Source organism: Heterocephalus glaber, unplaced genomic scaffold (assembly GCF_053883595.1).
Source record: "Heterocephalus glaber isolate CG9 unplaced genomic scaffold, H.glaber_assembly_v1.0 deba00000122, whole genome shotgun sequence".
Classification (NCBI taxonomy): domain Eukaryota; kingdom Metazoa; phylum Chordata; class Mammalia; order Rodentia; family Bathyergidae; genus Heterocephalus; species Heterocephalus glaber.
This window is the reverse complement of record NW_028258138.1, coordinates 30,234,136-30,249,627: the sequence shown is the minus strand read 5'-3', so window position 1 is coordinate 30,249,627 and position 15,492 is coordinate 30,234,136. Positions and strand designations below refer to the sequence as shown.

The window sequence follows — 15,492 nt, the reverse complement described above, 5'->3', positions numbered from 1 at the left end:
GACAAACAAGCTTAAATACCACATGGTTTCTCTTATATATGAAGGCCAAACAATAAATAAAGAGAAAATTCAATATAATAGGAAGTAGGGAGACAGATCTTCTCTGAGAGAAAAGGGATGAAGAAATGGAAGGAGGGGAAATGAAAAGATATGAAGAAAGGAATTAAGATATACTATGTATAGGTACTGAGTTCCCACAATAATGTAAACATTATGTACTACAAATATGTACTAATAAAGAAAATGATCTGAAAAAATAAATACATATCTATTCATCTACACACACATATGCACATGCACACACACAGGAAGATGCACTTGTAAGTACAGATCAGAGCCTTATTTTCCTCTCAGCTATGCTAATTCCAGAGATTAGAAGAAAACTGAGCATTTGTGGATAGGGAATCATTGTAATTTAGCTTTAGAATAAAACTGATTGATCTTGAACATTGTTCTGACGCTCATCAGGTGAGTGACCTTGAAATAAGATTGAAATCCCTCTGTGACTCACTTTTCTTGTATAAAAATGAGAGCAGAAATAATGGAATTTTGAGCATTAAACTGTCAGTATATGGTAAAGCTTTAGAATAGGAGGTAGCAAATTCTTTGCTCTAAAGTGCCAGCTACTAAGTATTTTAGGCTTTATCATCTCTGTTGTAACTTCATCTTTTTTTGTTTTTTGTTATTTATTTTTGATTTCCTTAAAACCTTTTAAAATGCAAAAATCATTGTTGACTCACTGAGGCATGTGAAAAACAGGCCACTGGTTAAGAAGTGTCTTATACTTATTTGGGACTAAATACTTGCTATGTATTATAGCTATTATTGTTATGATTATTGAATCTAAGTCCCTAATCAAGTGATTAGATGTAATAAAGATAAATGTTTGCTATTGACATAAATATATAAGATAAATATAAATGCAAATATATACTTTTTTTTACTGAGTTCATGGAATATGGAACTATGGATAGACTCCTTTTATTTGGCCTTTTTTGCTCATGAATGAGCATTTCAAATTTTAAGAAGTCCCTCACAATTTACTTAGTTGTTTTTTGTTTGGTTGGTTGGTTTAGTTTGATTTGGATTTTTGAGACATACACTTGCTATGTAGTTTAGGTTGCTCTTGACTTACTAAGTAGGACAGGCTAGCCTTGTACTCATGGCAATCCTCCTGCCTCAGCCTCCCAGCTGCTGGGATTATAAGCATGTGCAGCCATGTCCAGTTACTTAGTTGTTATGGAAATATTTGGAATTAATATGCACATTTCTTTACAAAGACAGGCTCTGTAGCTTGTTAACCATGATTCTTCCTAATGTGGCAGCTGTTGGGTGCATTATATCCAAGTAAATGCATACATAACTTTATACATAGGCTTGTAGTTCAATGTCATTGGACTATCATTCTGGTAGGCTTTAGAGTTTCAAGAAATGGAACCTATCTGTTTCATGGAAATGAAAATATTGGGGAATTTCAACTGAAAATAATGACTAAGTTACACTACAATCATGTTTTAAATCCAGAGTAAATGATGGCAAGGTCAGAATCCTTTCTGGAGGCACTCACCATCTTACAAAGGTCAGAGTCAAATGAAATGCAGTACTGCATATATTACTGTCTACTTATTTTAGCACCATTAAACTAGCCTTAAGTGTCCTAAGAAAAAATAATCATTTTAGGACAATATTTCTTCACATGTTGATTTCTATAACATTTTCTCTATGTACATCCACCTGCAGGTTATCCCTAGATAGACACACATGAACCCACATCCCAGTACACTCATACACCTTATTGGTCTCTTACTGCAATACACTTTGATGCACTCACTCCCTATATATACTCACTCACACTTTCGACATATACTTACCACCCCATCCATACTCTCCTACATATTTATACACACACTCACTCTCTCTACACAAATGTATACATGAATACACTCACACACCCTATACCAGTGATGGCGAACTTTTTAGAGCTTTCAATAATACAAACAGCCAGCCGTGGCATGTGTGCCATAGGTTCACCACCACTGCCCTATACCAACACTTTCCTATATATGCTTAATCACACTCCCTACTCTCAATCAGTGTACACTCACCACCTTATCTACACTTCTATATGTATTCATACACACATTCACATATCCTACATATGCACACACACTCTAGTACACTCATATCTGCTACACACACATGTAATTATATACACTCATACTCATTACCTACACTCAGATACATATACATAATCCAAAAAGCAAATTAAACCTCTGATCAAACTTTGTTCTCAAAGTTACTATTGCATGGAAATACAAAAAAATGGAGGCTGTTTTATTTGGCTGTTTTAGTAGCAAGGACAACTTCTATTAAAGAGATGTTTTATTCATAGGATAAATTTATTCTGGAATACATACCTAAACACCCTAAGGTTTTTCTATATGGCAGTAATTAAGCAGTGAATTCAAATTGGAAAACAGACTTTGTTTTCTTAGCAATAAAAACTTCATTTGGAATGAACATTATATTAGCTACAGGAAAAATGCAGATTGCTGGAACCACAGTCACATTAGATGGCCTAACTTGCTCCTAGCAGGCAAGTAGGTAAAAGTGCAAAAATGGCATTAGCCTAATTTATAGATATATTTATCAATTTGAGTTTATAATATTTAATACAAGAAGTATATAGGCTATACCTGTTTCATTATTCTTGCAGTTTTTTACAGTATTACTAAAAGAGTTCAGTATCATTAGTAAAATATGCAAAAATATGCAGAATTTTACCCTAAAGGAGATTGTGCCAGAAATCCAGGCAAAGAGGCTTAAAATAATAGGGCACTAATAATTCTGGTCTCTGTATTCAAATATTTTAACTTTTGCTCTGTCACCTTCATTTGGATACGGGCTTCAAATCACAGCAGTATATCTGCAGTTTTTAAATCTTAATTAATTAGCCTGGTAAACAGACCAGCCCCCAGGCAAAAAGAAAAATGAATACATCACATATTGTGCAACTTATGAAGGGATGCAGAAGAAATTCACGGGTACTAACACTTCTTCACTACTCTCATAAACTAGTTTCCATGAGTGTTTGCAGAGCAACATGTTGTGCAAAACTCTGTGGAGGCTGGGAAGATCTTGGAGCAAAAATGAATTGAGACTTGGATAAAATACCTTCCAAGATGAAAGATGTCATAGACGTAAATACAGATGGCATGGTTGTCTGAGAAGATTTAATGAAATGCAAGGAACAGACATCAGTCGATTGTAGGTATGCCTTCATAGTCATGTAATGGCCATTCTTGTGTGTCAAAAATGGATAACTGGGTGCATAGAAATATTGAATTTTTACATTCCTCCATATTCATTGTGTAAACATTCGGATTTAAAATTTAATTTAAATCCTTGGAAATAGGGCATGTATCAGCCCTATCATCATAATAGGTCAGTACCAACTGAAGTCTTTCGCCTGGTGAACAAGGCAAGAGGAAGCCAAAGAAGTGAACATTCAAAATGATTATACTTCTTGGGAGAGAACCAATTACTGGATTCACCAATATGAAATTAGTAAACATACTCTTTATCACACTATACATTTTTCACTCTAAAAATACTTTGTGTAACCTAAGAGAAGCTTATTCTGAAGACTTGCTTATTTTCATCAGTGAATGATTTTACAGAGTGAAATATCAAGAAGTGCTTGAAGATTGCATTCACCATGTGTGTTGCTCCTGATATACAAAATATATCATTTCTAAAAGGCAAGGTTTTTTTATGTTATATACTTGATTCCCTAGCAGAGTGAACTTTTCATGAAAGCCCTGGATATAATTGAGTTTTCTTTCGTGTCTTCAAACCTTTTTAAAATTCATGAATTTTCTTATCATTTTTGCAGCAAAGCAAAAGTATTTCTAAATCCTTTTTGAATTTTGTGCTTAACATTAACATATTTAAAATGTTACAGAAATAGATGAAGGCAAATAAATCTTACATAAGAAAGTACCTGATTTTTGGTGCATTTTCATGTTGGAAATAGGTTAGTTATTGCTATTAAATCAGTTCCATTACCTGTCACAGAGCTGTCTAGATTGTCCATACTGGATCCTGGTGTCTGGTCTAGTGCTCTCAGAGGCCTGGGGATTTCTAATGCTTCCTCTTCATCATCAGCATCATCATCTGGAACATCTGTTTCCAAATCAGAAATCAAGGCTCCAGACACATAACCTAATGGTGGAACAGGGGGCTGTGGAGGTTGATTATTGCTTTGAATGTGCCTAAAATTCAAAAGAAAGAAAGAAAGAAAGAAGAAAGAAAGAAAGAAAGAAAGAAAGAAAGAAAGAAAGAAAGAAAGAAAGAGAAATTGCATTAACATTTAACCCAATTGTAATTAGGGATGATTTAGTATCTGATACTGTCTTTGTTACCATTAACTAATTTTGGAGAGCACAATGTTTCCTTGCATTCAGAAGAGACAATGAGCTATGGATACATGCCCTGCTAAACAACAACACAGGCTAATAAATTCCTCTACTTATATTGATAGGATGATACACAGAGAAAAAATAAAGATGTAGTATTTTTGTATAAATATGTCACCTAAAGAATAGAAATGTTTGTCACAAGTTGACTCCTCAAAAAGGAATGTAATTATTTTTCAGTTTGGTGACGAAGTTATACTTAACCTATATTACTTATGAGCTTTCTGGCCCCAGTGATGAAAAGATGTAACGTAGAGTCTGGTACCTCCTGGGGTCCCCTTTGAGCATACTTCCCACCCCAGAAGGATTCTTTTTGCATGACATCTCCCAGATCAGGATGGCTGTTTCTCTTCACTTGCCCAGTTTAGGTCAGGTACAGCTTCTTTGTGCTCTGTCTTTCTATTTTGAATCTAGCTCACCCACTGGAGTATTTAATTCTTCTAAGGCAGAAAAGATTCATCTTACCTTTCTCTGTTTTCTGAATAATGGGTTTGTTAAATAAATCCTTTAAAATGAGTAAATAATGCAATCTCAACTCTTTGAAGGAAGTTGATATGTGTTATCAGCCCTCTTTTAAAAGGTCTTAGAGTGACAAAAATGTGACATATTTTAAATCACTGGTTAATAAAATGTGTAGCTGGATCCTGGGATTCAGTTGATTTGATTTGAGACTACACAAGAAATTCTTGAAACCTATACAATGCTCAACAAAAGTAATTCATTGTTATTGGCAACTGCCTTTAAAGAGTGAACATACTATGTGTTTTGACCAAGTGAGCCTTATCACCTTTATATGAGTATTTTAAAGATTTTTCTAATTGAAGGGAGTTTAAAAAGTAAGTATAAGGCATTTTACTGTTGTTTAAAAATGAAAGATAAAGAATTATGTCTCTTTTCATTTGCATTTTTTGGTAAATATTACAGTCTTCTAGAATTTACATAATATTTATTTCCCTATTGCACTCTTGAATATGCAACCTAGTCTAATGTTAAAAGGTTTCTAGATCTCCTCATATTGAACAACTCAAAAATGTTAGTTTTGGAGGCTACAACAATATGATGAGACCCAAATCTCCAATAAAACAGAAGATGAATTGGAAGTCCCAAGTTATCTGTGGCATACATCACAATTCATTAATTAAAAAGTCAGAGAGAAAGAGCAAGCTTCCTCAAAACCATGAAACAAAACTTTGAAAATCGATTAGCATGTTCGCCAGTAAGTGTTGCCTCAAATTCTGTTTGTGAATCAGGGGTGGAGAGATCCAAATGGTGATCAACAGGATATAAGGCGATATTTATATATGCAAATCATTTGTCTTTGTCAGTACGGACTTTGGTTTTGAGCCGGATGGAACACGCCAACATCCTAGACTTACATCACTATTGGCACTGTTTAAAAAATCAAGGGGATAAAAATATGTGCTCCTTAAGTTAGACAGAATTGGGAGATAAAGTGAAATACAGGATCAGGGAATATAACATTTGTAAATATCTTCTGGCAGCAGACACTGTACTGTGTATTTCATCATCCAGTACAAACAGAATACCTGGAGTTGGAGACTGGGAATTTATTAAAATCATCACCTTGTGATGTTGATACGCAACCCTGATGAAGAAGCCCTTCTAAACCAGAAGGGAAAGGTATGATCTCACAGAGGCTCACTACTCCCACATGTGGAGCCCCCTAAGGCATTAAGGAAGGGTGCTGGATTAAGTAGGTGTATACTTAGAAGAAAGAAATAGGGCCTAGTACTTAGAACAGGTAGAAATAAACTAGTTTGTGCATCCATTTAGTAAATACTTATTGTGCACTTTCTATGTGGAAAAATCTTCTCTAAGTGTGCAAAGAGAACATTGAACAACGCAGGTGAAAACCCAAACCCTTCTGAATAACAGGCAAAATATGCATAGTAATTTTCTAAGTACTGTACAAATGACTCAGCTAACTCTCACAAAAACTATGGTACATAACTAAAAATTTAACCTTGACCCAAGAGATATTATGCCTCTTGCATCCATTCCTAAGACGCAATGCCTAAGCTGTTAGGATTTTCTGCCTGGTCAAGGGGTCTCTATTTACCTGGACATTTTAGGCTATTTTAGGTCTCACAATACAATCCATGGGGAAGACTGGAGAACTTGAGCCATAGCATTAAGCTAGACCTCTGGCTGGATTGGATATTGAGGTCATTTATGTGACAGACCCAAATAAAGTCTCTAGGCCCAAGGGCTCATGTTCATTTCCCTGGTTAGCAATATTGCCTATATATTGTCACATTCTTTACTGAGAAAGCAATGCTCTCTGGGACTCTACTGAAAGAAGACTACTGAAAATTCTGCTTTTGAAATTTTCCTGGACTCTGCACTGAAACCTTGTCTGTTGCTTGATTTTAATCTGTATCTTCTTACCATGATAGACAGCAAGTCTGCATATAATAGCTTCCAGTGAGTCCTATAAATTCTTCTAATGAACCCTTCAACCTCAGGGTGTTCTTGGGGATCCCTGAAACTTGTACTTGGTAGGACACATGGGAGTGGTCATAGGAACTACCTTTCAATTTCATAAATGAGCCATCACTATTATCTTCATCACTTTACCCATGGGACAACTATAGCATAAAAATGCTAAGCAAGTTGCTGAAGGCCATACAGCTAGTAAGACAGGCTGCCCTTCATGTCATTGACCCCAACCTTAGCTGTTCTCAGTCAAATCCTGAACTAAGCAATCAGGATTGATCTGAAGGTGGAACCTAACTATCAGTATACTTTATGATTAGCTAGATAAGTCCCAAAAGTAGACAAAATTGAGAACCCACGAGCTAAAGTTTATGCTACAGATGGCTAAACTATATGTTTTCATTACTTAACTTGAAGGATGTTCTATCATTCTTTAAGCAGTTAGCTTTAACTTAAATAGTGATATTTTATACAATAATACATTTTTTGCTTTTTTTTTTGTTTTGACACAGATTCTCACTATGCAGTTCAGATTGGCCCTGAACTCACTATGTAGCCCAGGCTGGTCTTCCACTCATAGCGATCCTCCTGCCTCAGCTTACTGAGTGTTAGGATTACAGGTGTGTGCCAACATGCCTGGCTAATAAAACTATTTAATTGTAGGATATCATTAATTTTTGAGAAAATGATAACTAGGAAAATATTTAAATGCCTTTTATTGTAAGAAAATGACATGTTTATGACTGCTTTAAGAGATATTCTTGTACTTGGTATTTCTTTATAGGTATAGTTAGCTATACTTTCAAAATACTTCATTAACACACAGGATAAGAACTATCTCATTATTAACTTTTTCAGTACCCAGAACTATCAGAAAAGCAAATAGTACTTTAAAATTTTACTCCAATTTTAAGCCCAGGATATAAATCAACAGAGAATAAGTTGAAGTATGTCACAGAGATTTATTTTCAAGTATCCAAGCTTATATATCACTATTTGAGAGAAAAATATAAGAAAAAATAACTCTATAAAATTGTAAAAGTTGGTCGTGCTTATATTTCTGCCATATTCACATAAAACATCTTAGTAAATTTTCTCTGTAGTTTATGAAACTTTGTAGATGGATCAGAAAAATGTACTTGGGGTTTTTAATTTGGTCTTGGAGAGTTATTTTTGAATGCACTTACTGTTTGTTTGGTTTTGGTTTTTTTTTTTTGGTAAGGGGGAATCAAACTCAGAACCTTCCACTTGTGAGACAGGTGGTGGCAACACTGAGCTAAATCCCCGGTCCTGGATTCACTTACTGTTACTAATATTATTTTTCTGATTTGTTTTTCTTCAGTCCCAATAGAGTCTTTTAATAGCTGACATTGACCATAAGTGATCTGCAGAACATTATATTTACATATTCACAACCACATACAGAATTATCCACAGGCACTTTGAAGAATTTAAAAGGAGTCTTTTATTATGGCATTAAAAGTGAGTTCAAGGATAAGCTAATTGGAGCTAAATCGTAAATTAGAAAAGACTCCAGTATAGCCAAAAGCATGTTAACCTGAAATTCAGCAGATCTGAATCCTGGCCCCAGTTCACTCCCTAACTAGTTAAGTGACTCTGGATGAATTATTTAACATTTCTGCAGTCAGTTTCATTACCTAAATGATTAAGGAGCATACAAAAATTTAAAAACCCATCTGCACAGTTTTATGAGAATCTCTTGTGAGTCTGTGTGAAGGAAATTTCCTAGTGTTGAAATCATCCCCTTCTGAGGATAGTTACCATGTTTGTTTTGCTATATCAAACTGATAGGCCCTGGTCAGCTCGTCCAGGTGAGCCTGCAGCATGGGCTGCATCTCTTCCCGCGGGGAAGGAGTGAGAGTGGCAGTAGATTGCTGTCCAAAGGAGATTGCAGGAGAAGAAGCCACGCCTCGGACAGGAGGTGTTGGGACCCGATCTTCGTCTTCCTCCAGTTCATCTTCTACGCCCTGGTGTAAATATGTTTGCACAGGTAATGGTGGGCACCAGCTATCACTGTCATAGCTGAAATAAGATGAGGAAAGAATGCACATCAAAACATGTAAGAATGCACACAATTATATGGCTACAAGTAACAACCATATTGTGTCTAAATTCTTCTCTCAGTTTATTTCCTCTTGTTGGTTCTACCACAGTAAATCACCTGGCAATTATCTTAACTTCCAATTGTAATTACATCTGTTATCTCAATATCTCAGTTTATATTTTAAAGACCTTATTAGCTAATTGTTATCCCACAGTTATACAAGGCAATAACTTCCCAGCAAAGTTACTCGTGTGGAAAAACCAAATTGCTAATTAAAGACAATTAATGAATTTAGGGCTTGTGGATTTAACTACTTTCTTCTCTTGTTCATCCTTGCACACCAAGAGAACATGCCAAGAGAGCTGATTGATCATCTATTCAGTGTTTAAAGTTTTATTTTCTCTTATTATAGATCTATACCAACCTTTTATTCTATATGACATACCGATCATTATAAATAGTATTATTGGATATAACAGTCTTATAAATTCAGCCGCTTAAATTTCTTCTGTCTCCAATATTTCATCCCTACCTCCATAAAAGACAGTCTCTTTCCAATGTAAACTAACTCATTAACTCTGTTATTAGGTTTTTATCTTCTCTTCTACCATAGCCTCAATACACACAACAGGATTATATTTCTAAAATCATTTTCATCACACTTACATTTAAAATCATTCAGTAACTATAACTAATAAAATGCTCAAATTCATTAGCTGGGCTAAAAAGACCCTCCCTCAGTATTTCAGCCTATTTTTCTAACTTCATTTTCTACTCTTTCCTTCATCAGCCTTATGCATGTTTTTCAATCTGCATGTGTTCTTGCCCCTGTGAGCTCCTGCCCCTCTTCAATCCTCACTCATATGTCATTAGTTTAGGGAAGACTTCTCTGCCATGGAATTGATTACAACTCCATAGTATGTACTTAAATTGAGTTACTTTCCATATTATATTTGGCTGATTTGTTTCAGTGTCTTTTTTCTTCCACTACTCAGCACAGTTTTCTGATAAATTCATATATATATATTTAATCTATTTTACAAAAAGTACCTTGGAGAAATTCAGATGTTTTTTGAATATTTTCATTTGAACGTCTTTTTATTTATCCTGTTTAAAACTGAAAACCCCGTTTCAGAAGGCTTTCACTTTTTGATAGGATAACTCTAAGTAACTTTTATAACAGCATGAACAACAGTCACACTTTAGTGTGTTACAAATGATAATTTTTCTATACTGGAAATTACTATTGGTTAAACTTATATGCCCATTCATTAACCACATATGAGTGTCCAATCTGTATCAAAAAAATACATTTCTCTAGAGCTGCCATCTTTATTTGTTTTATAGTTGGAGAGAACAGATTCAACTTGAGGACTGTATTATTTAAAACATTTGTAACCTACTGTCATGTTGGGAATTGCTGCTTTAGACTTTTCCTATCCTCTAATCAATCTTGCCCACCACTTACAAATGTGTCTACAAAAATATAAAAATGGTATAAATAAAAACATACACTTCTCTTCATTCTGTTATGTCCATTAAATATATTTAAACATCACACTACATTTAGAGAGAAATTTTATAGTCTTTCAACAGGAATCTCCTGCTCTAAGTTGTTTTGTTTCCTTCTTTCTTTGTACTTTTCTATCCTGGTACATTTGGTTACAGAGTTCAACTTATTTCAAATAAATTTCAGTCCTCCAACTTTAGCTATTTTAACCTTACAAATCCTTCAAGCTACAAGCTAAATCTCATATCTTTTATAATGATTTCCTTGATGAGTCCAACTAGCAGTGATATATTACTCTTCTGAACTTGCACTGACAATATTTTTGCACATTTCTTTGAAAATTGATTATACACAATTTAATACCATTTCCAATGCTGATTCCTTTAACTGCTTAATTTATTTTAGTATTTAGCCTACACATGAGTATACAATCTTTTCCTTAAGTGTATATAAACAACCTTATAGCTAGGACATTGAACTGTAATAGTCTTTTGTTACACCTAATATTGTACCTCATAAATAGTAGATCATAATCATATTTATTGATTTGAAATGAAAATACACAAATTGTTCCATTAATATGAATACTCAGCTTTCTTTTCTTAATATATTTATTTGACTTCAAATGGAGTATAATTAAGTTAAACAAAAATGTGAATAAGAAGCCAAATTACAAGGAATTACTTTGAGTATGGAATTTGTCTTCTATTCCAATTCATCAATAGTTAAAATTAAATTTACTCTACAAAACTTGTTACTAAAGAGGATTTTTTCTTTTGTGCCACAGAGTAATAAGTGCACTTTCTTTAGTTACATCGGCTTGTTGCCAGAGATATTAAATCTTTAATTAAAGAACTATACTGTATATTCAATATTTGAAATGGAAATAGCTATTTCCTAAAATTTCCTTACTTCATGCATAGTAAACGATTCTAATTTCTAAAAATCTAGTGATACATCATATATATGATATATATGTTATATATATGATACAGAATATAATAAAAAGGAGAAATATGTATTTACAGGCATAATATGCTGAGGTAACAAAAAATGTTAGAAGTTGCATTTGATTTATTTTTCACTATTTAAATAATGTCAGGCAAAGGAGAGCGAAAGCATTTAAATAGCAATTTTATATTATGTGACTATATTGCTGATTGTATAAAATGACTGAAACACATTTCATTAGCTATTCTGTTAAACTAGGATGGATGTTGGCACTGACTGGTCTATGTCTTTTCTGCAAAAAGAAGCTACAACCTTAGTGAGCAAACTCTGTATCTTTGCAGCATCAGCAAAACTGAGAAAAGTCCATGAATTCAAAAAAGAAAAAGAAAAAGAGAAAAAAATTTGCAAAAGACTAGGAGAAGAATCCAAAGGACTTGATAAAGAGAAGTTAGGTTATGGTGCTCATCAAATCTCATTTCTGTGGTGTGTGTGCCTTCATCTATTCTAGAGGAACAAAGAATCAAGCTTCCTGTGATAAAGAAGAATGAAGGAGAACAAGACAGTATCAGATGGCTTGAAATTTTATGAAATGTGAAGCTCTATTTCTATAGTTTCCGTCACATTTTAAATATATACATCTTATTTGAGTGGTAGAATTTCAACTTTTTCTTGTCGTAACACAGAGTGTGAAAATGCTAATAATGCCAAACCAAAGTTCATTTGACCAACCTTTCCGAGGGAAGGACTTGTTCTCTGACATTCTGTCAGTGAAGTTTGAGGCATCTTATTATCTGTCTTGGCTGATGAATAATGATATGGTTGACAGAAAATCCATACTGTGTTAGAACTAACTTGTTAAAGGCCACACAAATACTGAATTACTAATAAAATACAATAAAGTTCATCACTAGAAAGCTTGCCAGTTACTAACTACATTAAAAAGCAAAGCACCAGTTTTCTATTTAATTACTATTGAGTTCTTCTTAGCATCCTGTGGTGGTACTAAAATATATTATATTTATATCTAGGAACTAAACATTTTAACACATTTTTGCTCAACTGAAGAAGCATATTGATGAGAATTAACATTCACTATTGTTGTGGCATTACTGAATAAACAATTAAAAACTTTTTCATTAGAACAATGATCTGATAACATGATATTTAGTTTACTGTGTGGGGAAATAGACAGTGATTAAATAACTTTGATATTTAGTATTGTGGAGGCAAAGCTTAGAATGAAAATTGATGATATCTAAACTCCTAAAAACAATACTAAAATTTTTGACGAGACTGTGACTATATCTTCAAAATTATGGTTATTCTTAACTAGGTACATCTCCTAAATCTGTCTCGTTTTCCTCCTTTCAGTATCTTTGCATTATTTCATTCCCTTATCCTTTACTTGAGATCTGAGATTCACCATTCTGCTGTTGTATTCCATACATTATCCACCTGCCCTCCCACCTAGTGTCCTCAGTCATCTTCCTACTCAAACATCAGATCCTTCTATGTCATGTGAGGATTCAAATAAGCCCAGTCTAACTCTTCATAAAATCTCCTACGCCATGTAGGGGTAAAACTAACCAAACCCATTCAGCACGTAGTGATTATTGAAGAATGCACAGAAACAATTAAAAAGAAATGTGGTGAATACTGCAGCAGAGGTATGAGAATAAGGAATAGTGAAAAATAAACAAAAGACAAATAACCTCAACCAGAATGGGGTGGGTTTCTCGAGGAAAGATGGTGCTGTTTTCTCATCTTATATTTTATTTTATTTATTTGTTTGTTCTATTTAGTCTTTGAGCAGGAAAATTCACTTCATTCGCATAGCAAATAGTGACATTGGTAATATTTTGTTGTTACTGTTAGTTGATGATCTATTCTAGCACACAGGCAGGTTAGAGAGTATTTAGTGATATGCTTTCTCATTATTTTGGTTCCATGCCTGACATCCAACACCCTTCCAATTTTTGGTATCATTATTTATACATAAATGATTCAAGATTTGCTTCAATACTCAACTAAGGCAAATTTTCCTTAGGCTAACTTACTCATGTGCTGTAAATAATTACCCCTTTCTTGTGGCAAATTATTATTTTGTACACATCGTTACCTAGAGTTTGCTATACAATAGTGTGTGTGTGTGTGTGTGTGTGTGTGTGTGTGTGTAAATTAAAGGAAGATGGGGGTTAGTTTCTAGGATCTACTATCGACCTACCTTTCTGTGTCAGGGACCAGATCTTTCTGATAGTATATTTTTCTCATGGGCCTCAACTGCTTCTCTTCCTAGCACTGGGTTAGGCACTTATGTCCTTTCAAAAATGTTTGTTGAATAATTTCTCTACCATAATATTTTAAAAATAACAATAATGAAAGCTGTATATTACTGAAAGAATTACTGTGGAATTCTTGATGGTTAGAAAGAAGTATTGAAAACAAGAGTATTAATTGTAAATTTTTTGTATTTTGTATATTAAGAAACCATTAAGGTTGAATTATAAGGGTGTCAAATTGAAACATCCAAAAACTGTACAGATCTCATTTGTGAAATATTCAATTAATTACAGAGTGTAATTTGTGTTCAATAATATTTCCTTTTCAGAATCATGAAGTTCACACAGTAAAAAGCATAAAAGTATAAAGAATATATAAAGGGATAATCTACTGCTTTAAATTTGTTCTTGTCATTTTGACTTTAAATGTGTTTTTATCACAAATGATTGAGATACAGAGTTTCAAAGGTTAGGCTTTGAAACAATGAACTTGATGAATGAGGATAACAAACTTTGCTGCCATTGTTCCTGACTCCTTATAACCTAACCACTGCTTTGGGTAAGAATATAGTAAATTTTTCTACAAAAATTAGTTTGTTAAGGGAAATAAGCACAACAACAAAAAGTAAGCCAAAAATATGTCATAAAGATATTGAATATTTAATTTCAATATTCAATATCCTTATATATATGTATTCTAAATGTATTTTTATCTATTTATCAAGTGGATATTTAAAATATTAAATGATTTAATATCATGTACTCTGACTGAATATTAAAATAATTTACCAATCTCCAAATATGTAGAAATCATTTTGTTTCATATCTCAAAATTTTGAAAACAATGTATCGAAAAATAAAACTCTGTACCAACATGTATTAGTTCATCATCACATGAATGTTTCCAATTCTCTAGTTCCACAATACAATCAAGTGATTAGTTTAATATTTATTTTGATTAAAATACATTTTTCATTGGATAACAGACATTATTATATTTTAAAACTAGACTCAATGCAAAAAAGAAAACAGGAAAGGATTCAAAATTATCCGTAATTTTCAAGTGATCTGAGTTCGAGATTTTGTGCTTATAAAGTGTCAACAGTACTAACTTCTCTTCCCATTCATTTTACAAGTACCACTTTTTCATTTTCTGATTACAGTATTGGAGTATTACTCAGCCATAAAGAATGATAAAGTAGCTAAATGGATGCATATCGAGGCCATACTCTTAAGTGAAATAAATAGGACACACATGTGTAAATATCAAGTTGTCTCTCTGGTATGAGAAACTGAAAGTGTAAATGAGGACCAACATGTGTAAAAGATAATGTGAAATAGAAAGCAAAGCTCAAAGGGGAAGGGGAAGGGCAGAGGGGGAAGAAAAGAAGGGAAAGAAAAAAATATAAGAAAAGAAGGAAAAAACAGAAACAAAGCTTTTGTAAATAGGGAGGGGTGGAGTGGTGGAAGGGAGGGAATGGGAATGGGAAAAGACAAGAACTATGACATATCATGTACAGGTACAAATTCTCAATGATGAATGTGATCATAATGTATACCTAAAATGTATCGATAAAGTTAATTTAAAAATATATAGAGATGGTTAAGACTTGAATTGTTTTACAGAGTACACCTCTCTGCAGTTTTTTTTGTTTTGCTTAAGATTCATATGACACCGATAAATTTCATATACAGAATTTTATCTTTTTAAAGTCAATCTAAAAGGGCTGGGGCTGTAGCTCAGTGGCACAG

The 15,492-nt window shown here is 33.5% G+C and overlaps 1 protein-coding gene across 14 annotated transcripts in view; it reads right to left on the bottom strand.

Annotated features, from left to right (window-relative positions):
* Positions 1-15,492, bottom strand: part of Robo2 (roundabout guidance receptor 2) — a 1,655,220-nt gene that overhangs the window by 19,435 nt on the left and 1,620,293 nt on the right. For all 14 annotated transcript variants that reach the window (XM_087208379.1, XM_087208384.1, XM_004842193.4 and 11 more), the window contains 2 exons: positions 8,718-8,978; positions 4,069-4,274 (listed from right to left, as the gene is read on the bottom strand). In XM_087208379.1, coding sequence (XP_087064505.1) covers positions 4,069-4,274; positions 8,718-8,978 — 467 coding nt within the window. The remainder of the gene's footprint in view (positions 1-4,068; positions 4,275-8,717; positions 8,979-15,492) is intronic.